At 53.6% G+C, this 21,337-nt stretch overlaps 1 protein-coding gene across 7 annotated transcripts; it reads right to left on the reverse strand.

Annotated features, from left to right (window-relative positions):
* Positions 1–1,797: 1,797 nt before the first annotated feature.
* MAN2A2 (mannosidase alpha class 2A member 2) lies at positions 1,798–20,543 on the reverse strand. 7 transcript variants are annotated; one of them, XM_030930527.1, is made up of 25 exons: positions 20,243–20,543; positions 19,362–19,567; positions 18,369–18,518; positions 17,207–17,464; positions 16,992–17,136; positions 16,699–16,870; positions 16,221–16,348; positions 15,798–15,971; positions 15,218–15,404; positions 13,213–13,390; positions 12,707–12,909; positions 12,316–12,498; positions 12,041–12,155; positions 11,765–11,832; positions 11,453–11,618; positions 10,721–10,957; positions 10,336–10,458; positions 9,987–10,101; positions 9,572–9,705; positions 9,231–9,372; positions 6,730–6,863; positions 6,319–6,393; positions 4,619–4,813; positions 4,252–4,362; positions 3,222–3,374 (listed from the first exon to the last, which is right to left on the reverse strand). In XM_030930527.1, the coding sequence occupies exons 3-25, from the start codon at positions 18,498–18,500 to the stop codon at positions 3,222–3,224; spliced, it is 3,528 nt and encodes a 1,175-aa protein (XP_030786387.1). In that variant the 5' UTR covers positions 18,501–18,518; positions 19,362–19,567; positions 20,243–20,543. The 7 variants fall into 7 exon arrangements, with proteins under 7 accessions (XP_030786391.1, XP_030786390.1, XP_030786392.1 ...); XM_030930526.1 differs by lacking the exon at positions 20,243–20,543 and adding an exon at positions 19,816–20,045; XM_030930531.1 differs by lacking the exon at positions 20,243–20,543 and having other exon boundaries at positions 1,798–3,374; positions 12,044–12,155; positions 19,362–20,066.
* Positions 20,544–21,337: the final 794 nt, after the last annotated feature.

Genomic DNA, 21,337 nt, shown 5'->3' on the forward strand with positions numbered 1-21,337 from the left:
CACACGGCCTTAAGTCATTTTATGTTTTTGTTTTTGTTTTTAACAGAGTCTTGCTCTGTCACCCAGGCTGGAATGCAATGGCGCAATCTTGGCTCACTGCAACCTCTGCCTCCCGGGTTCAAGCAATTCTCCTGCCTCAGCCTACCGAGTAGCTGGGATTACAGGCACACACCACCATACCTGGCTAATTTTTGTATTTTTTTGGTAGAGATGGGGTTTTGCCATGTTTTTCAGGCTGGTCTCCAACTCCTGAGCTCAGGTGATTCACCCACCTTGGCCTCCCAAGGTGCTGGGATTCCAGTCGTGAGCCACCACACCTGGCCTGCCTTAAGTCATTTTAAAGGCTAGTAAATAGAATTAAGCACTCGTTTCTGACAGACAAATAATTTCATTGCATATCTAAAGCCTCCAAAGATAATATCCTTTATTCTGCTAATTTTCTAGGTGTTCATAGATTACCCTCCTGTTTGATTACAAATTCTACTAGCAAATGACACCTGCCACAGTGGAACTGCTTAGCATCCTTTACTAACAGGATTATAGCTCACATTTGTGGAGCTCTTGTATATACCAGGCACCATGCTAAGCAGTTCACATTGATAATCCTATTTCTTCTGCTATGATATAAACAGGGTTCCACTGTGTGGCCTAATAGGGGCAGCGACAACTCTGATGACCTGGAAGAACTCAGCCCTGTCACTCTTGCCTTTAGATGGCTGCTTGGCAGTCCCCAGTGACTTTCTCTAAGGACCCTGAAGCAAGCTTTTCTCCTAAAGTAATTGTACTCGATTTTTCTATGTGCTGCAAATATTTTCTTCCATATCTGTCATTTGTTAAACCTTGATGTTTTCCATCACACAGAGACTTTTGATATTTTTTGGTGCAAAATCTGCTTATCTTTTCCCTTATTATATCGTTTAAGTCTCATGTTAAAGTTTAAAAAAGACTGTCCCACACCAGAGGTATAAAATTTTTTGAGTAATTTTATATATTACTTAAGTATATCTTTAATTAAGTATATCTTCCCTCTGGAACTAATTTGTATGGATATTGTGAGGTAGAGACCTAACTTACTTTGTGGTTTTTTTTTTAGATGGAGTCTTGCTCTGTCGCCCAGGCTGGAGTATAGTGGTGCGATCTAAGCTCACTGCAACCTCTGCCTCCCAGGTTCATGTGATTCTCCTGCCTCAGCCTCCTGAGTAGCTGGGATTACAGACACATGCCACCATGCCTGGCTAATTTTTGTATTTTTAGTAGATATGGGGTTTCGCCATGTTGGCCAGGCAGGTCGAACTCCTGACCTCAAGTAATCCACCTGCCTTGGCCTCCCAAAGTGCACTGTAGGCGTGAGCCATCGCACCTGGCCGAGATCTAGCTTTGACAGCTAGTTGTCTCAAAGTACTGTTTATTAAATAATCCACCTTTTTCCCCACTTAAAACATCCCTCTTACCATATACTAAATTCCTGTAGCCCTGGGTCTGTTTCTGGACTCTCCTGTCTGTCTGACCCCCTCCAGGTCACACTGAGGTAATGGTGGCATGAGAGTTATCTGGGAATCTGGCAAGACGTGTGCCTTTTCCCCCTCAGCAGTCCACCCCCTACTCATTATCATTCAGAGTAGTCTTAGTGTTCTCACACATTCACTCTCCCAAATGCACTTTAGAACTGTCAAATTCCAAAGTACCAATCTCACTGGAATGACACTGAATTTATCAGCTGATGTGGGGAAAACCAGTATGTGGACAGGAACATGATGTGTATCATTGGGTCGACTTACAGAATACTCTTAACAGGTCTTCAGTTGATTCTTAGGTTTTACAGGTAGGCAGTTTTATTGTCTACAAATAATGACAATTATAATTCTTCCTTATTCTCCTCATTTGGCTTGTTGCAGGGATTAGTAGTGCTGGGACATTGCTGAATAATAGCATGCCCTTGGCTAGTTTCTGACTTTAATGGGAATGGCTGTGGCGTTTGACTCTTTAGAATGCCAGTAACTGTTGGTTTCTGAAACAGACCTTTATCTAGATTAGAGTGTTTCTTTCCAGACTTAATTTACTAAGAGTTTTAATAAGGGATGGATTTTAAATCTTACCAAATATCTTTTCAGCATCTATAGAGCTATCGTAAAATTTTCTTTATTAATTGAAGCTGAAATGAAGGCTCCTGCGCAGCCATACTGCCTCCTCATACACTCTACATACCCCTAGTCCCCCGTGCCAGTAACTGAATACCTCTGCAGGATAGACCAAAGGTGAAGCTTTAAGGCCTGCCTGCTAGGCGTGGTGCTGAATGCCTTCTCAAGCTGCCCAAGCACATAGGGTCTTGGAGGCTTTCCTTTCCAGAGAAAGAAAGCAGGACCAATCCCCACCCCCTGCCATAATAAGAGCGAGCTCTTGGGGACAGCAGTGTACAGAGCATAGAAGCCAAAGAGGATTCAGGCAGGGCGGAGGACCCCATGCTCCTGCCACCACCCCACAAATCAGTACATAGGCCAAGTGCCTACTTTGCCAGGGGTCTTGCTACCCGAAGTGACCTATGACCTCTGGCCATGACAATCTCTAGCGAGTCCTTCCTGCCACTCTGCAGCCTCTTAGCCAATGCATGCAGGCCAGGCGGCACTTACAGCAAAGCCATCACAGAAAGCAGCGAGGCCTTCAGACTCATAGGAGAAACAGTGATTCCTTCTACTGCTCCACCCCCATTGCTAACTCTGGGTCCCCATCCCTGTCCTCCCAGAGTCACTCTGATCCTGCTCATCACACCAGAACATGGAGTTTCTATGTAACCACAGGATTCCCCTAGAGCTGGCTGTTGCCCACAGTGACCCTGATGCCAGGCTGTTACCCACTTAGCCTCCCTTACGTCTTCTGTCTGCTTCCACTTCTCCTATATCCCCTTTTGGAAAAAGGATGGGTGCCTGAGCCTGTGCCCAGTTGGGTGTCCACTCACAACCCGAAGCAGAGCCTGGCACTGCCCACTCTGACCAAGGGCCTTCTCTCCCTGATCTCACTGACATCTGCCCTATTTACCCATCACTGGGTTTGTGGGTTGCCCCCAAAACACAGCAGCAGCAATAAACAGAAAATGAGGGCAGAGCCCAGTGTGTCACAGTTCTGGGAGGGAGATCAGGATGGGATACCCATGTGGCCTGTCCAACGATCTTCATGTTAAGAGGCCATCTCTGTAAATGAACTTTCTCTTCAGGCCACAAGAAGCCCTAACCCAAGCGGAGGCGAAAGGTAGCAATCTCCATGGGCTCCAAATAGACGTCAGTGCTGTTGGATGGGGAGGCCAGAGGGTACAGCAATGTCAAGGAGGTTGGCTGAAGGAATACCACATCCAGGCCATGGAAAAGGCTCCCCAGGGCTACCTGTGGAGAGGAGAGAAGGTGCAGGGTTGTGCTGGGTGCTGAGACACTAAAGAATGCAGCTGTTCATCTACAATTTGTTACCTCTTTAAGAATCTCAGCCAGGTGCAGTGGTTCACACCTATAATCCCAGCACTTTGGGAGGCAGAGGCAAGTGGATCACCTGAGGTCAGGAGTTTGAGACCAGCCTGGCCAACACAGTAAAACCCAGTCTCTACTAACAATACAAAAATTAGCTGGGCGTGGTGGCAGGCGCCTGTAATCCCAGCTACTCGGGAGGCTGAGGCAGAAGATCCCTTGAACCAGGAGGTGGAGGTTGCAGTGAGCTGAGATCATGCCACTGCACTCCAGTTCTGGCTGGCCCCTCTCAGCAACACCACGGCTTCTCACACATGAGTGTGCATCCAGTATCATGGGCTTGCTGAGATTTGCTCAACCCTAAAGCCTGCCTACAGATCTCCAGGTAAGAACTGTTCCACTGAGCGGTGAGCTCTGTGAGAACAGTGACCATGTCTTGGTTCACTTCTGAAACAGTGGAGCCCAGCAGAGGACCTGGTGCCCGGGGACATTTATCAGTGCCGGCTGATAAGAGCTTACAAAGTAACTAACAGGATGGGTTCTGGTTTTCTATTTCTGGTGTTTTCTACTTTGCCTGACAGAGGTCCCTGCTCAGGGAACAACAGTTCTCAAGCGATCTGCCTTGTCTAGAACTTCCCCTGCTCAGCCTCGGGAGCTCTGAAAACATGTCCACAGCTTCCCCCCTTCTCTCCAGAAAGCCCTGGAGTGACACTTTCTTCTCCCAGCCTGTCACCGAATCTCAGCCCAGTCTTACCAAGCTCACGCCTGCCGTTCCCAGGTGTTGTTTCCCCACCCTACTCACCTTGCCTTGGCTTGTGGTGCAATTGAAGCCCAAGTTCTTGGCCTCCAGGCCGCAGTCAAAACCCTTGCGGTGTAAGATGAGTGCCATCTCCGCTGAGGGCAGGGTGTCCTCCTGGATGACAGACAGTGCCCAGGGAAGTGGGTGCAGGGCTTTCAGAGATTGGAGATGCAGCAGCACCTCTGCCCAAAGGCAGTGCTGGCACAGGGAGGCATGTGGGTAAGGAAAGACCAGAACCTGGTCCTGGAGGTTCAGAGCCGAGTACCTGCTAAGGGGTCTGGACTTTATCCTGGAGGCTAAGGAAGGAGCTGAGCAGGCAAGGACACCATCAGAACTCTGCTCTCAGCGTGTCACACTGAGGGACACTCACCTCAGCCTGCAGCGTACGTAGGTTGAGCAGGTGGAAGTCACAAGGTAGTGAGGAAGCCAGAGGATGAAATGAGCGCAGACCAGGGCCTGGGAGCTGCGTCCTAGCTACAGGCAGAGCAAGCGCCTCGGTGTTCAGGTACATGGAGGTCAGGTGGCTGAGGAGGGATGGGTAGCTGGTAGAGTGGCTATCTTGGACCTGCAAGATTGACCCAAGATATTGGTGAGGGACTGAAGCCAGGCTGAGGGGAGAGGATGAGGCAGGATCAGTTCCTTTGGAAAGAGCTTTCCTGGTGTGCCTGGACTCAAGGGCATGCCTGGCTCCAGGGGAGGTTCCCCTGACCCTTCAAGTGTGGACATTTGCCATCTCACCCAACTCAGAGGGCTATTTCACTATGCCGTTTCTTTTCCACATTTTAGTTTCTTGTTCACATAACACTATCATGAGCAACCCACTCCCATCAGCCATATCTCCCCTCACACACAGATCCACAGTGCAGGGAGGATGGCAGACAGGCAGACGCAGGCCTCACCATGGAGCATAGGCCTCCAATCCAGAGTGCTCTGGGTAATTCTGTGGCTTCATGCGTGACACCACATCCACAGTGCCAGCCGGGCTCTCAGGCCCAGCGCTGCCGGGGCTCTGCCAGCAGGGCTACTCCTTAGCAGCTCACCTGGACGTCAGACTCACAGGCCTGGGCTGAATATTCTGGACTTCCGTCCCGGGCATCCCCCTCCTTCCAAGCGCCCAACATCTCTCACTTCCCTCTGCATTCCCACGTAATGCTAAACCCTCTTCCGTCTCACCTTGGCCGTGTCCTCATAGCCACCTGCAACTTCTCCAGCCTCTGGCCTAGTTCAAGCAGCCAGCATGTCCTGCCTGAACAGCCTCCCACTGTCACCCTCCTCCAGTCTCCCTTCCCACAGGTCCAACCTGCTCCCTACTGTCAGCGTGACATGCTGAGAGCAGAGTTCTGATGGTGTCCCTCCTTGCTCAGCTCCTTCCTTATCCTCCAGGATAAGGTCCTGACCTCTTAGCAGGCACTCAAGGTGCTCTGCCATCTGCCCTGATCTCCCCGCAGCACTCTAGCCCAGCACCAGCCAAGAGGGCATTCTGCAAGGATGGAAATATGTGACACCACATGTTCTAATACAGCAGCCACTTAGCCACCTGTGGCCACTGAGTATTTGAAGTGTGGCCAGTGGAATAAGAAAGCAAATTTTTTACTTGTATTTAAATAGCCACAATAACACTACTGGCCACCGTACTGGATAGCGTAGTTCCAGTGTAACTAAGGAACTCACTGCTGTTCCCCAGCCTGCTGTCTTTCCTGCCTCCTACCCTGTGCCCTGGTTCACATCTTCAAATCACACCCCCATTCATCAAAGCCACACCTGGGTGACACCTCCTTGACCTCAATCTCCTTAGCCCACATTATTACCTTGCTCCTCGGGATCAGTGAGACACAGCCCTTTTCTACTTTGCATTTTTATACACATGGCTTCTCTGCCACCCCTACTCACGGTAAACTCCTGGGAGAGTCAGCACTGTCTGCACTTATGTCCCTCTGGGTCCTCACAGTAAACCAGGTGCTCAATATCTATCTGATGCACGAGTGACTGAGCGGCGGGCTCTGTCACCTGGGCTCCGGCGCAGCTATGCCTTGCTCGTACTAGTTCCCGCTCCCAGAGCCGACCCCTTACCTCTCGGTTACCGCTCCTGCTGCTGTGAAAGATCAAGCCCCTAAACATGGCTGCCAGTTTGGAGAAAAAGTCAGGCTGGTGGGGCAAAGAAAGCCATGAGATGAGCGGGGTTGGAGCACAGGCTTAGAGAATGCTGGGACAGGGCAGAGGAGGGCAGCACAGAGGAAGGTGGGAGATGAACATGAGGGGCACAGGCAACAGGGCGCTGCTAGGAAACGAAGGTGCCAGGCTGCGTGACATGGGACACAAAATGCCAGACTGCCTCCCCCAACCCCAGGAATTCAGCCCTACTCTCTCTCCCTTGCCCACCTCTAGCTACGTTCCTCGAGCCCTAGGCTGGACCCCCCCCTGCCGGGCCACCCCCAGGGACTAGCTAGACCTGGCTCCCTGTGTGTTAGCCCCAGGCGTTACCTCGCTGCCCACGGTTCGCCGCTCTAGCAGGAGGCGGAAACGGTTGCAAGTTCTCTTGTTGTCCTTCAGCCCTTGGCCTAGGCCCCTGTTGTCATCCTGCATTAGCCGCCGGTCCAAGATCACCTCCAGCTGGCCTGGGGAAGCAAACAGTGAGTGCTGGCCTGCCCCCACCCCCAAGCAGACACTGACCTTTAGGAGAATCCCAGCCACAGACCCTGAGGGAAAAGCCCAGCTCGAGAGACAGAAGCTGAATCACTCAGGAGAGGAGGTCACGGGTTCCCACAGCTGGGAGGGAACCTGATGAGGGGCTGGTCCTGTGCAGCCTTATTTTGCAGATGAGGAAGCATGAGGCCCAGAAAGGGGCAGGCTGGCCCTGGCAGTTTACCCCCAAAGCTCTGGGATTCAGGAGTAGGGACCAGGCCTAGGGGCCCAGGCAGGAAACCGAATCAGGACGGCTTACATACAATGAAATAAACCAGAAACGAAAAACTTTGATCAACAGCCACTGATAGTGTTGCTGCATACCTCCGTAATCTGGGGCAGGTTTGCTCAGGTTGGGCAGGTTTTGTTGTGACTAAAACACAGGCTCTCCTGCCCTTGTTCTACACTGGACAGCCAGACAGCCCCAGCAGGCCAGATTCAAACTCGGACTGCCTGTGTGTTAAAAGTAGGGCTATGGAAAGGACAGCCAGATGGCAAGTCAGGCAGAGGCTCATATTAAGTGTCATCTGAGGTTCCCCGGAAAAACAGATGGCACATGACCATCTTTGCTTTCTTTTCTAGAGTATGCTTGGAGCAGGGGCTCGGTGCATGGCTGATGTGTTGGGGACAGAGGCCCTCGTGTGTGCAGGTGTTGGAGGTGGGTGCAGCTGCTCATATACAAGATCTCGAGGGAAACCACACCAGCTGCCCCACATTCCACCGGGACATATGGCCCTATTCTCCCTTTCACCTCTCCAGTCCTTACTGACTTGCATAGTTGCTCAGTCTTTTTACCCAGAACAATCACAGAAAGATGTCTGAAAATCCTAAAATGGATCCCTTGTATAGAAGACAGTCATTTTTTCACACACCACATCCCAGAGAGGTAGAGGAGAAAATCCAGTCAGGGATATTGGGGCTGTTAGGAGTCACAACATAGATGGACCAGGGGCTGCTACTGGCAGAGAAAGGCACACTCCTCCCAGCAGGGTCAGGCCCCTGCACTCACCAGCCATCAGACCACGCCTAGCCTTGACTGGGTGCTCTCGACTCAGCCCTTTGCAAAGGCTCTTCCCCGAGATAGATCTCAAGGGCCTCAGATGCCACCAAGTGCAAACTGTTCATTTTGCCCTGAGGATATGGGGGCCACACAGAGATTGCCAGCATGACCAGCTGCCCGGGTCTGACTCCAGGCCAGTGCTCCCAATGCCCATTTTGATTCTTAAGAACATCAGTCTTGGCCGGGCACAGTGGCTCACACCTGTAATCCCAGCACTTTGGGAGACTGAGGCAGGCAGATCACAAGGTCAGGAGTTCAAGACCAGCCTGGCCAGCATGGTGAAACCCCATCTCTACTAAAAATACAAAAATTAGCTGGGCATGATTGTGGGCGCCTGTAATCCCAGCTACTCAGCAGGCTGAGGCAGGAGAATCGCTTCAAACCGGAAGGTGAAGGTTGCAGTGAGCGGAGATCGCACCACTGCACCCCAGCCTGGGCGAAAGAGTGAAATTCCATCTCAAAAAAAAAAAAAAAAAAGAAAAAAAAGTCAGTCTCTCTTTTAATGATCACTAGTAGGAAAACAATATCTCTTTTTCTCATTTCCTTAATATTTCATAACACTGAGTGCACTTTACAAGCTGTCCCTACTCTCATCCCTGCCCAGAAGAGGGTTGTATACCTCAGCTGAGAATCACTGTTCAATACCCTGATGCTTCTTGCCTTTTTTTTTCAGACTGGGTTTTTCTCTGTCACCAGGCTATAGTGCAGTGGCACAATCTTGGCTCACTGCAGCCTCCAACTCCCAGGCTCAAGCAATCCTCTCAAGTCTCCTGAGTAGCTGGGACTACAGGCACGTGCTACCACATCCAGCTAATTTAAAATTTTTTTTTGTAGAGCCTGGGTCTCGCTTTGCTGCCCAGGCTGGTCTCAAACTCCTGGCCTTCTGCCTTGGCCTCCCAAAGCGCTGGGATTACAGGAGTGAACCACTGTGCCTAGCTTTGCTTTTTGACTTTTTTTTTTCTTTTTCTGGCCCCAAGAGTCGTAACCCTGACAGTTCTTCAGGGGATCCAGTAGGACACTCCACCCAGTTGCCTATACTGCTGCCTCTACCAGGGGACAGGGGGACAGCAGGTGCCTGCCTCATGTGCCAAGAGCTCTGAATGGCTCGCCCCCTCTCCAAGCATGGCGGTGACGCAGACCAGAAAGAGGCAAGGGAGGCAAACAGAGAGGGGAGCCCTTGAGGGTGGGGATGGGCTTCTTTTTGTCTGATACCTTCTGCAGAGCTCTGGGCCCTACTCACCATCTTTGAGGCTAGAGACACCCAGGGCCTGGGCAGTGTGCAGTGTGAGGCGCTTATGTGCATCCTGAATATAGGCCATGACTGGCATGGGATAGAAGTTGGCCTGGAGCGGGAGCTTCTTCAGATACCGTCGGGGCTGCACCTGTGGGGGCAAGGTCAGCAGATCAAGGGCACCATGTGGGCCCCAAGCAGACCCCAGACGGAAGGAGTCCCTGATCACTCTCGCCTCTCATTCCTCTTTCTCCATTAGGGCAGATCATCCCCCAGGGCCTGTGATAGGGTCAAAAGCACAGTCCAAGTTCTACTCTGTGGGGTCTCCGAGACCCAGGCCCAGGAGTCACCTGAAAGCCATTGAGGTCTGTGAAGAAGATACCCTGGCTGTCGATGTCTGTATGGATGCGCAGGGCCAGCTCCTTGTTGACGTAGTCCCGGATGTCCACCAGGGATGATATGTCCAGAGACAGCCCCTCCACCCCTGGGCACAGGAACAAAGTGGTGGCATGGAGAGGTGGGAGGCTGAACCACAGCTAAAAGGCTGGGCTGGGGGATTAGAGCCAAGCTGGGGAGAGGCTCTGTCCACCCTCCCAAGAAATTCCCAGGGCATTTCTGGATGACTTTTTCTCCAAGAGAATGGAGCATCCCTGTCTCAAATGATACGGAACAGAGGTATGAACAGAGAAGCAGCAGAAGGAAGAACACGCCACAGCTGTAGAGCCCACACCTCCTTCCAGATAATTCCTCATGGGCGGGGCTCACCTGGCAGATTGTAAAGCCGGACCACCTGGTGAACATGCTCGTAGTACGCAACCACCTCTGAGAAGAAAGGGCCTTCAGTGACATGCAGCACAGGGGGCTCCTTGGGGACATAGGGCTGGGGAAAGAGCAGATTGCTATTGAAACTATGGCACAGAGGGCAAAGCAGGGAGGTGCCAGCCCAGGGATGGGCAAGAGAGCACCTATTCCTAGATACCCCGGGCTGAACAGGAAAGACAAGGCCCCTGACAGGCAGCAATAAACCTGTGGGAAGGCCTGTGCCCCCACCTGCCCTCCCTGCTAGTGAGACCTCCCAGGGCCTGCCAGGTTGTTCAAGGCATCTTTAGGGTACCTTGGCCTCCCCATCGGGCAGGAAGAGGTAGGCTCCACTCTTGTCTTTGGACGTACGGGTGCCATAGACTAGGAATTCCATGTCCACCTGCTGCTCCTGCTCCTCATCCACCCTTCGGATGCTCTGCCAAAAAACACAGCCCTGACCCCTGGCCCCACACCAGCATGTCGGGCCTGCCTCCTGGGAGGACATGGACTAGCTTCCCCAAGGAGCCACGCCCAGCTTCCCCATGCTGTCAGTCTGGAGCTGAGATGTCCCAGGCCCGGGTCCACTGTGGGTCAGGTGGCAGAATGCTCACAGGGCCGGGAGGCCACTCTGCACAGTGCCACCACCACACATGCCCTGCTCTGGCCCCTGGCCCTTCCCCACCACCCTGGCCTTTTACCTTGAGGAGCCCAGTAAGGCCTGAGAACCAGACCTGCATGTAGCGGTTGCTGAGGGCGAAGTCACTGCTGCCAGAGTCAATGACGCGGAGAGGGAATGCTTCGTGCCTGCTGACAGACAGCTGCCGGCCGTGCAGGTAGACACGCACAGAGGAGGGCAGCGTGCGGTGCCCATCCAGGCCCAGCTGTAGCTGCAGCACGCCCAGGCCCAGGGCTGGCAGGCGGACAGGCACAGACACCTGTGGGCACAGGAGGGGTGAGGAAGTGGGGGGCATGGCATTCGCCACAGGGGTGCTGGGGCATTCGCTTACTAACAGAGGGCTTGAGCAAGTCCCTGTACCCACTGGGGCCTCTGCCCTGTCTCCAAAGTGGAGGTGATATGATTTGCCCTTTCTTCCTCTTCAGATGTTATGATTCTCAAGTGATATTTGAAAAAGTATGAAGTGGTAACCACACATTAAGCTTTCGATATACACCGATTGACTGAATGATGGGGCATTATAACTGCTATTTTTACCGTTACTATTACCATACCAACCTTTCCCTTCTTTTCAAGGACAGACTCAAATCCCAAGAGTACCTGTTGGCTGGACAACTCCCTCCCCAGCACACCTGTCCTCAGCCTGGAGAGTAAGCAGGGCCACAAGCAGGAGGGTGGGAAGCTGGCGTCGCCAGGCGGGGAGGGGCCCATGATGGGCAGAGGGCCAGGCCCACCTGATGAGCCCGCACCTCACCTGGTAGACATCAGGGACCACCTCGGTGGCAGAGCTCCAGTGCGCGCTGATCTGCACGGCCAGGGGCTGACCCTCCTCCGAAAGGACGCGCACACGGGGCGAGTTGACCAGCAGGGACACCATGCTGAACCGCTCCTGTTCCAGCGGGTTGAATAGCACCACAAACCTGTGCATAGAAGGTGGGCTGACCCAGGAAGCCACTGCTTCCAGTCAGGGCAAGTGCCCTGCAGTGGTTCAGCACACACCGGGGCAGAGGGGCCTGAGAGCCAGGGAATGGCTCTGCCTCTCTGCACCTGGTGTAGTCCAGCTTACCTGGGCGAGGAATCCAGTTGGATCACCGTGCGCTCTGGCAGGGCATCGTGACTTAAGCGAGTGTCATCCTGAAATTCAGTGGGCCAGAAGGGAAGAACCATCATGGGCTCAGCCTCCTCCCACCCCGCCTGCCCCGGGTGCGGACCAGCAGCTGCACTGGGCACAGAACTCATTCAGATGGGGAAGGAAAAAGAGGAGTGGCACCCTCATCCAGTAGCTCTTGGGATGCCACCTGCACACACCGGAGGGTCCCCATGCAGACCCAGGAGGGCTCACCACCTGGAGGAAGGGCGCCTCAGGGTCAAAGTGGTAGGTCTCCTTGTCCCCCAGCACCAGATAGTGAGCTGCATGAATGATGACCTGCTTCAGGTTGACAAGGGAGCGCAGAAGCCTGTGAGTGGTGCAGGAGAGGGAAGGAGAGATGATCATAGGGAAGCTGTCTGCTTTGTCAGCAGGACAAGCCCTAGGCCGACCTACCCCCGACCACCCAAGATCCCTTCTTTAGGGACAGTGAGCAGGGGACCTGACAAGGGAGAAGAGAAGGCTCCCACCTGACCCCGTAGTCCACCACCACGGCCTCCTTGGCGGTGCCAGCGATGGCGTCGTGATGCTGGAAGAGCCCCAGTGTGCGCCGAGCTTCCGTCAGGAGGGTGAAGTCAGACAGCGGGTACCGGCCAGCCAGGCCAGAGTGGCGGGCATGAGCTGCAGCCAGGCTGTACAGAACCTCTGCCCCCCTGCCCAGAGAGAGAAGTTAGCTGCCAGCCTGCACCACTCCCCAGGGCCCACCCACGCTCTGCCAGTCCAGCCTCCTTCCTTCCCATCCCTTCTCTACCTGCCCTGTCCTCTGGGCCTAGCTATTCCCTTCTGAGCCAATCCAGCCCCTCCTTAAATCCCAAAGGCTGACTCTCCCCCTCCAGCCTGGAAGCGGGGACAGGGTCTCACCGCAGGTGGGCTTCCAGGACTCGGTCTAAGCTCTTGTAGAAGGGCCGGGAAGTGTAATAGCCTGTCCAGTAATGATCCTCCCGGTCCGCATAGGAGAAGAAATCCCCGCTCAGCACAGGAAACCCTGGAGGCCGGGCCCCTGGCTCCACCCCTGTCCTCTTGTACAGGGCATCAAAATAGTCAGAAAGTGTGCCAAACTGGGCCTGTGGGAACCCCAAAAACCCACTCCCATCAGTTCTAGAGCCTCCTGGAAATTGTGGCCACAGTGCTGCAGTCAGGGGTGAGGCAGGGGCTCTGGGCTCAGAAGCAGGAACTGTACATCCTGACATTCTGGACTTAACAGAAGTAGGGGAGCCTGGGAATTAATTCTGACACAAAAGAGGCACCTTGCCCAAGAGTTGGGAAGGAACCCCTGCTTTGGAGTTGGGAACCCAGGGCACGGTCTCACAGGAAGGGGTGGCCTGCAGCACTGCGAGGTCCCCTCCCCAGACAAGTTCCCCTCACACCTGTACATGGAGGTTAGGCCTGCTGTTGAAGAAGTCAAAGAGCCGCTGGTAGTTGAAGAACTGGGCATCCCACTCCTGGGGCTTGTCATATCGGAAGTCATCTCCAAGAGGCACGAGGAGGACGTTGCTTCGGAACAGCCGGGACTTCTTCCGGTATTGGTCCAGGAGCAGGGCCGCCCTGGGGCAGGAAAAAAACATGGGCCCAACATGAAGTATCATCAGGAAAAGAGCGCCACGCACAGCCATCCCGCCAGCAAGCCCCTGGAAGACATCCCGTCCATCAGGGAGTGGTTCAGCGCAGACGGACACCTCCTGCACATGAATACCAGCCCCAGGGAAATCCGGTGTTCTCTGGGCAGTTCTGACAGCCGGCATGTTGTTTTTTATGCTAGGCTGTTGAGCTCTTTTGGGATCCTTGTTCTGACACTCCTGCCTCATTTTGCCCACAAGTTAGTGATGCAGCACCAGAGTTAAGAGTCTGGATCCCGGAGCCACATCACACCAGCTCCGCAAGTACTAGCTGAGTGACCGTGGGCAAGTAACCACTCTGAGCCTCCGTTTCTGGCAAAATAAGGATAACATCAGTAGGTACTCATATAATGTTATGAGAATTAAAATGGATTGAATGGGCTGAGCGCAGTGGCTCACCCCTGTAATCCCAGCATTTTGGGCGACCAAGGCAGGTGGATCACCCAAGGTCAGGAATTCAAGACCAGCCTGGCCAACATGGTGAAACCCATCTACCAAAAATACAAAAATTAGCCAGGTGTGGTGGTGCACACCTGCAATCCCAGCTACTTGGGAAGCTGAGGCAGGAGAATCACTTGAACCCAGGAGGTGGAGGCTGCAGTGCGCCGAAATCACACCACCGCACTCCAGCCCGGGGGACAGAAACTCCGTCTCAAAAAAAAAAAAAAAAAAGAAAAAAGAAAATAAAATGAATGGAATGAATATTTGTTAAACACTTAGAATAGTGCCTGGTACATAATAGGAACTATATATAAACATTTATTTTCTTTTCATCCCAAATATTGGCAAAATCAGTAGAAAAACAGCCCTGTAGCATATCAGCAGAAGCCCTATTCCTGCTTTAATTGGCATGTTATAAATATCACAACCCAAAGAGTCAACTAATCTACTTAGCGGCACTGGCCCAGCTTGTACTTTTCTACTTTGTTCTCATGAGAGGATTCCTCAAATACTACTTTCCCCTAACTTATCAGTCTAGTAAGCCTTTCAAAGGAAAAAATGGTTACCTTTCAGGGCCTATTCTTATAAACCTAGGCCAGCCTCACTGATCACAACTGCCGCTTTAAGAAACATCATGCCTTCATAGCCCTAGACTCTTACCTGGAATCAGCATTTAGACTTCTGGAAACAAAAGACCACTCTATTTCCCTTTTGGTCACGTGTTTCAACTCTTGGACATCAGGGAGAAATCAGAGCATTGCAACATAAAAACCAGTCCAACTTGTTGTATTAAGGTTCTGACTAAATTGCCATTTGGATCAACTCTTCACCAACACTTTTGCCTGGGCCCTGATTTCAACAAGAGTGGTATCTTTAGGGGTCCCTAAATTCTCTCAAAGGGGATAGGTCTGTTTTCTCAGAGGCTGGAGGCTATCTTGCGGGACTGAATATGGATCTGAACAGGATTCTCGTGGTTGACTTAAAGCCAAGTCAGAACACTGGCACTAAGTGAAGGCACAAGAGCCTGAAGTTTGTAAGCTACAATGCCTAACCAGGGAATCATTCACCTCTAAGCTGTCACCTGGCCCTGGCAGTTTGTTAGGGCACCAAAAAGTAGTCACATGAGAAAATAAAAGCATTCTGTGAAAAGTGGTTTGCTAGAGCCATTCCAGTTTTTCAGGAGACTTAGTAAGGAGCTGCTGCAGATGCTGTGAGCCTCAACTCACCACCTGAGCCCACCCTCCATGTGGCATGGCCCAGACCAGAGCCAGGGTTCCTGATTCCTCTGTGAAGTGAAATGGCTGGAAGCAGATACCTCTCTGCCACATTGGCCTCTGTAATGGCCCGGGGTGGCACCTTCCAAGGGCAGTTGATGCGCCCACCAGGCAGGCGTTTGAAATCAAATTGGCAGCAGATCTTGGGATCCGGGCCACAGGTATGGGGGACGTCATAGCTGTAGAAGGGCATCATGTGACAGAAGATGTCTGTGCTGGAGTCCGAGTCTGCAGAAGACACACCACGTGGTCACCACCAGCAGGCAGCCTTTGGATGTCAGGAGGGCAAGGATCTGCTTGGGCTAAAGGCAGCCTTGATAGACCATGAGGCTGTAACTGGACCTAGGGCCGGAGAGTGTGTAGGCCAGGGGGAAAGACATGAGGGGCTCCTTCAGGGGATGGGCACACAGGGCACGCTGAAGCCCTTGGGACAGCAGGCCCTGCAGAGGCCAGAGGTCAATGTGACCCTCCCCTAACCAGAGGGTGGGACCATTTCTGGCAGTCCACACCAGTGCCTGCAGGTCTGCTCTGAAGAACAGTGGGGGTCTTAGTTCTGATATCCCTGCTCTTCCCCAGTGCAGACTATGCTGCGTTGACCCCCTCTACCCTACCTGGCCTTACCCCATGTCTGCCTCCACATGAACTCTAGGCTGTGGGTGGCAGCAAAGTGCTTCTTGATGGCATAGTGCACTCTCTGAATCAGCATGCTGGTGAGGTTGGCACGGCGCAGCAGGTAAGGCATGGTGGAGCTGTATCCAAAGGGGTCCACTGCCCAGCCAGAGCGGGGGGTTGCACCTGGGTAGGGCATAGAAGCCAGACAGGCCCTGAACACACCTCAGGGCCTGGTCTCTCAGCCTCCCAGGTGCTGGGACCCCAGCTCTTGTCTTGGTAGTCAGTGGACAGATTACATCACACCAGGCCCACATGATGGGATCTGCCTAGAAAAGAACCACCCTCTGCTGATCCCTGTGCCTTACAGCCACCTGCCATAGCACTGTGGGCCCAGTCCAGGAGGCAGACCCCCATGCCTGGGCCTGGACTCACCAAGATTTCTCTCCAGCCACTGGTGTCCTTCAATGAGCTGGTCAATCAATGCAAAGTAGTGGGAGTTGGCCTCATCTGGCATCACCCAGCCTCCTGTCGCAATCTCCAGCTGCCCGTTTCCCACCAGCCTATAGTTAAGGACTCACACTCAAGATGGAGCAGGACGCTTTGCCCAGTCCTGGCAACAAGAAAATGTCAGGGCCTGTGTGCACTGGCCTCACTGAACCAGTTCTCCCAAGCCCAGGACCAAGAGAACATACACTTGCCCTCCTTTCCTTGCAGCCAACCTCCCTGCTGTTCTGGCCCTGCTTATCTCAGAATCTCTATCTGTTCTTGCCTTCCCTCCCTCCACCATCACTCATCTCTGCCACAGCTCCCTGGGCCTCTCCCTGCCACCTTGGCACCCACAGCTTAAGGCAAGACCCATCCACCCAGCCTAGGGCTCAGACGATTCCACGCCTCTCCGCCTGGCACTGGCCTTCGGACTGCCGCTCTCTTTTGGGCACTGATGTTGTCCCACCACTTGGCGAAGAAGGAGACCTCTGCCCAGAGGAAGCGCCGCCGGGGGTCCTCCTGCAGCTTAGACACCATGCTATTGAGGATGTGTTGGGTCTGCTCTGTGTAGTACTTGTCAAAGGTCTTGATCCAGCCTAGGGAGCCAATGTAAGATCCCCTGAGGATGCCACCATCTTCTTCGACATCCCTCCCTTGCACTGGCCATCAGAAATCCCACTCCACACTCCAGCTCCCAGGAGTCTGCGGGGCCCTCACCTGGGTCATTGTGAGAGTGGGGCACCACAAACACCTGCAGGTCTTCAGCATCCCAGTCGTGCGGGTCATAGGAGATGTCAAAACCTTGCCTCCACACGCCACCATCCACATTGTCAAACGGCAACTCCTCCGACACAGTGAGCATCTGCCAGGTCAATTGCAGCTCAGTGCCCCAATTGTGGCCGCTGTACATCCCTGCCAGCTCTGACTCTTACCTGCAGCTCTGGCTTCTGGCCCCGGCCCCCTAAAGCAAACTGGCAGTCCTGGGGGGAGACAGAGAAGAAGCTGGGCCGGGGCTCCGGTGGCACCACCCAGGAGCCATTGACCGTGTAGTAGGGCAGCATGGCAGGCGGGCCCTCTGCATTGGCTGTCAGCTCCAGCACGGAGTCCTTGATATGGCTGATAATTTCATGGTTCTCCTCCAAAAGCTGCTCCAGCTGCTCAATGCGGTTCTGCAGCACAGAAATTTGGCTCTGCCAAAAAACCAAAAAGCAATCACACACAGCTCCTTATGCCACAGGGAGGGTCTCTGCTTGGGGTTCACCAGCTAAGGGCTAACTACAATTCTTCCCTCATCAGTTAAAGCCAGACCATGAGCTTACAGGGATAGATGACACCATTCAGGTAAAGGGAGCTGCGCACATCACCACTGAGGACTACACTCCACTTGGGTTGGGAGAACCTTCACTGTCTAGCTCAGGGATGGCAAAGATTTCCTTTCACATACCTGTTCTCAACAATCAGTGTTGCCTGTGCTGAGAAGGATTTCAGTGGGGCTTAATGGCAAAGAACACTGCAATCAATTAGCAATGTCTGCCAAGAATTCAAGAGGGGCTGGGCACAGTGGCTCACACCTGTAATCCCAGCACTTTGGGAGGCCGAGGCAGGTGGATCATCTGAGGTCAGGAGTTCAAGACCAACCTGGCCAACATAGTGAAACCTCATCTCTACTACAAATACAAAAATTAGCCAGGCATGGTGGCAGGCTCCTGTAGTCCCAGCTACTCGGAGGCTGAGGCAGAAGAATCACTTGAACCAGAGAGGCGGAGGTTGCAGTGAGCCAAGATTGTGCCACTGCACTCAAGGCTGGGCGACAGAGTGAGACTCTGTCTCAAAAAGAAAAGAAAAGAAAAGAAAACAATTCAGGAGAACAGAGCGACAATACTCATTGCCATTGACATTTTTTTCTTCCTTCCTTCTTTTCGCCATCACTGTTTTTAGCTGAGGTTTCTACAAAACCTGACTATTGTTCCTGTCCTGTACTGACATTACCCTCCAGCGGGATGGTGGGGGGTGTCGGCGGGGGGAGGGGGGCGGGTAATACCCTGAACCCAGGTGACTTGTATACAAAGCAATTAGCAACCAGGCACGACTCACCCGGGGGAAGTTCCCACCATTCTGGTGTCGAGTGGGATCATGCTGCACTCGGTCTAGCATGAGGTAGAGCGAGAAGACTGCCACACAGAAGATAGCAGCTCCACACACCGTCACCTGCTTTCTCAGCTTCATACTGGCCTCCACATACACCTGGCAGGAAGGACACCATCTGTAGCTCCAGCATGCAAAATCCCCATGGCAGTCTTTCCACCAAATGCCCCAGTGAGTTCCTAAGGGCTGTTCCCAAGGAACACCCATTTGCCTGGCTGTAATAAAAAACCAGCTTTGAAATACCAAAACCCAACACCAGTTGGGGATCCTGACCCAGCTTTGATTTTATTGTCTTGCTGAGACTCAGAGCACAAGTAGCACATCTGGGGCTGGCCCCACCTGGTCCTGGTAGCAGCTCTGCCCCTAGGGTGAAGAGGACGCTCTCCTTTGGCTGGTGCTATGAAAAATGGGCCCAGGATAAGAGACCCAGCTCTGACTGGAGTGTGCACACAAGCTCCTGATTACAACAGCTTCCCTGCCTAGATAGGAGGTGCCTGTTCAGGCTCCTCGGCCATGTGCTTCTAGTTTCAGGTGAATAAGCTGGTTTCTATTTTGTTGGATTTAAAAGTTTAGCCAGAACCCAAAGAGACTAATAGGAAAGTCTTTCTCAGTGCCCTTTAGGGTCAAACTGGCGCTCACCAGAAACAGTGCCTGGCAAAAATCCTGTCTCAGAAACACAGAATGCATTTCTTTCTAATAAAGAAGAAAGATGCTTGTGTTTCTAGCATAAAGCAAGCCCTATGTGTTCTCCCTGTTCGTATACTGATTCCTGCAGTGGGAAACTTCCAGCTGCGGTTTGCAGAGCACTTAGGGGACCCCTAGGAAGCCTACAGTGATGCCGAAGGCCCCCTGGGAAGGGAGAGACCGGGTCCAGTGCTCGGTTGCGAGGCAACTTCAGGGGACCCGTGCCCCCAGCCGCCACCGCCCTCAGGCCCCGCTTGCCTGATCAGGAGGAGGGAGGGAGGACGCTAACTGCCGAGCCGAGCGTGGGCGGGACGGCGCTCCGGAGTCTGCTCCGCGGGCCCTGGGGCCGAGGAGCTCTGTCGCCTCTGCGTTGTGCCCTACTTAGCGAGATCTGATTCTGCTCGGGAGCCTTCGGGCAATATTTTTAGCCGTTAGAGACTGGGTCCAGGCCAGTGTGGGTGGAGCTGGGGAGATAGTTGGATCACAGAAGACAGGCACCTGCCGCCGCGTCTCCGGCCTGGCTGCCTCCCCACCCGCCCCGACTCCGTCGGCCCCGAGGACCGCAGAGACAGGCGCCCGGTCCGGGCCTCAGGCCGCCTCCAGCCCGGCCCCTCTGACGCCGCAGCGCCGCTCGCGCTCCCGCCGCCGGAGCCCGAGCCAGGCCTCGGTCGGGGCAGCCAGAGCCCTCCCCCGCGCGCACCCGGCCCGTTACCGTCAGCGCCCGGCCTCCGAACCGCTCCGGGCCCCGTCGGCCGAGCTGCCGGCCCTCACATGCCCGGGGACGGCGGCCCGCGCGCAGGCAGCTACACAGGCGAAGGCGGGTGCCTGCCCACCCGTAGCCCCCTGCTCCGCGCGCCGCAGCAGCGATCCCGCTGGACCCAGGGCCGCCGGCGCGCTCCGCTGCGCCCGCCCCGCACGGGTCCGCCAGCCTCTGAGGCTGCCGGGCAGAGCAGCGTGCGGGGCGGGGACAACCGCGCCGCCCGCCCCGGCCTGCGTGCGCCCGGCGCAGCTGACAGGAGCTCGGGCTTCTCGGGCCCGCTCCGCTGGGCCGCAGTGCGCAGCCGCAGCAGCCCGGGCCGGGCCTGGCGAGCTGCGAAACCTCAGAAGGGACGCGCGACTGAATTTTTTCGGAATCCTACCTGAGTAAGAGCATTGTCGGGCAGTGGTCGAAACGTCCGCCTCCGTCTCGGCAGGCGCCTAGCGGGGTGCGTTCTCCGCGGCCTCACCCCGCTCCGGCCCAGGTAGCCTTAGGTTTCTGTTGTTGCGCCTCTCGGGCAAAGGGGTGCTGCCTCCTGTTGGTACAGCGCGTTCCTCAAGTCCCTTTCCTTTCCGTGCCTGCTCTATGTTTGTTGCCAGCGCGTGAACAAGACACAGACTTTTCTTGGTGGTTTCACTTTTACTGGGCATTTAGGTTGTTGACAGTTTTTCAGTGTAATCCATACTGCCCTGAACATCTCCATGAATTCCACATTTTTCTTCTTTTTAAGTTATATATAATTTATGATCTGAATGTGATCCCCCAAATTCATGTTGAAATCTAACCCCTCAAGGTGATGATGGTATTAGGAGGTGGGCCTTTGGGGGTGAACAGAGTTTGAAGGGAGAGCTCTCATGAATGGGATTAGTGCCGGTATGAAATGACCCGAGAGTCGGCTCCTTCAGCCACATGAGAACCAGCTAGAAGGCACACTGTGCACCACAGGCAGGCCCTCACCCGACACTGAATCCGCTTGTGCCTTATCATGGACTTCCCAGCCTCCAGAACTGTGAGAAAATAAATTTCTGTTGTTAATAAACTACCTACTTTATGGTATTTTGTCCTAACAGCCCAAACAGATTAAGACGTTATTTTATGATGAATTTGCAACAATGAAGTTACCCGGGCAAAAGATAAGGACAGAAATGACTGATGACACTATTGCTCACCCAAAAGACTGTACCAGTTTACACCATCAATAACAAACTGTTGGATATTGCTTAAACAATGTTTTAGTGGATTAATCAGATACACAATGCCATCTCATTTTTTAAAATTTTCCTTTAAGTTCTGGGATACATGTGCAGAACATGCAGGTTTGTTACACAGGTATACATGTGCCATGGTGGTTTGCTGCACCCATCAACCCATCATCTAGGTTTTAAGCCCCACATACGTTAGGTGCTCTCCCTCACCTTGCCCTCAACCCCCGACAGGCTCAGGTGTGTGATGTTCCCCTCTCTGCGTCCATGTGTTC

Source organism: Rhinopithecus roxellana, chromosome 5 (genome assembly GCF_007565055.1).
Source record: "Rhinopithecus roxellana isolate Shanxi Qingling chromosome 5, ASM756505v1, whole genome shotgun sequence".
NCBI lineage: Eukaryota > Metazoa > Chordata > Mammalia > Primates > Cercopithecidae > Rhinopithecus > Rhinopithecus roxellana.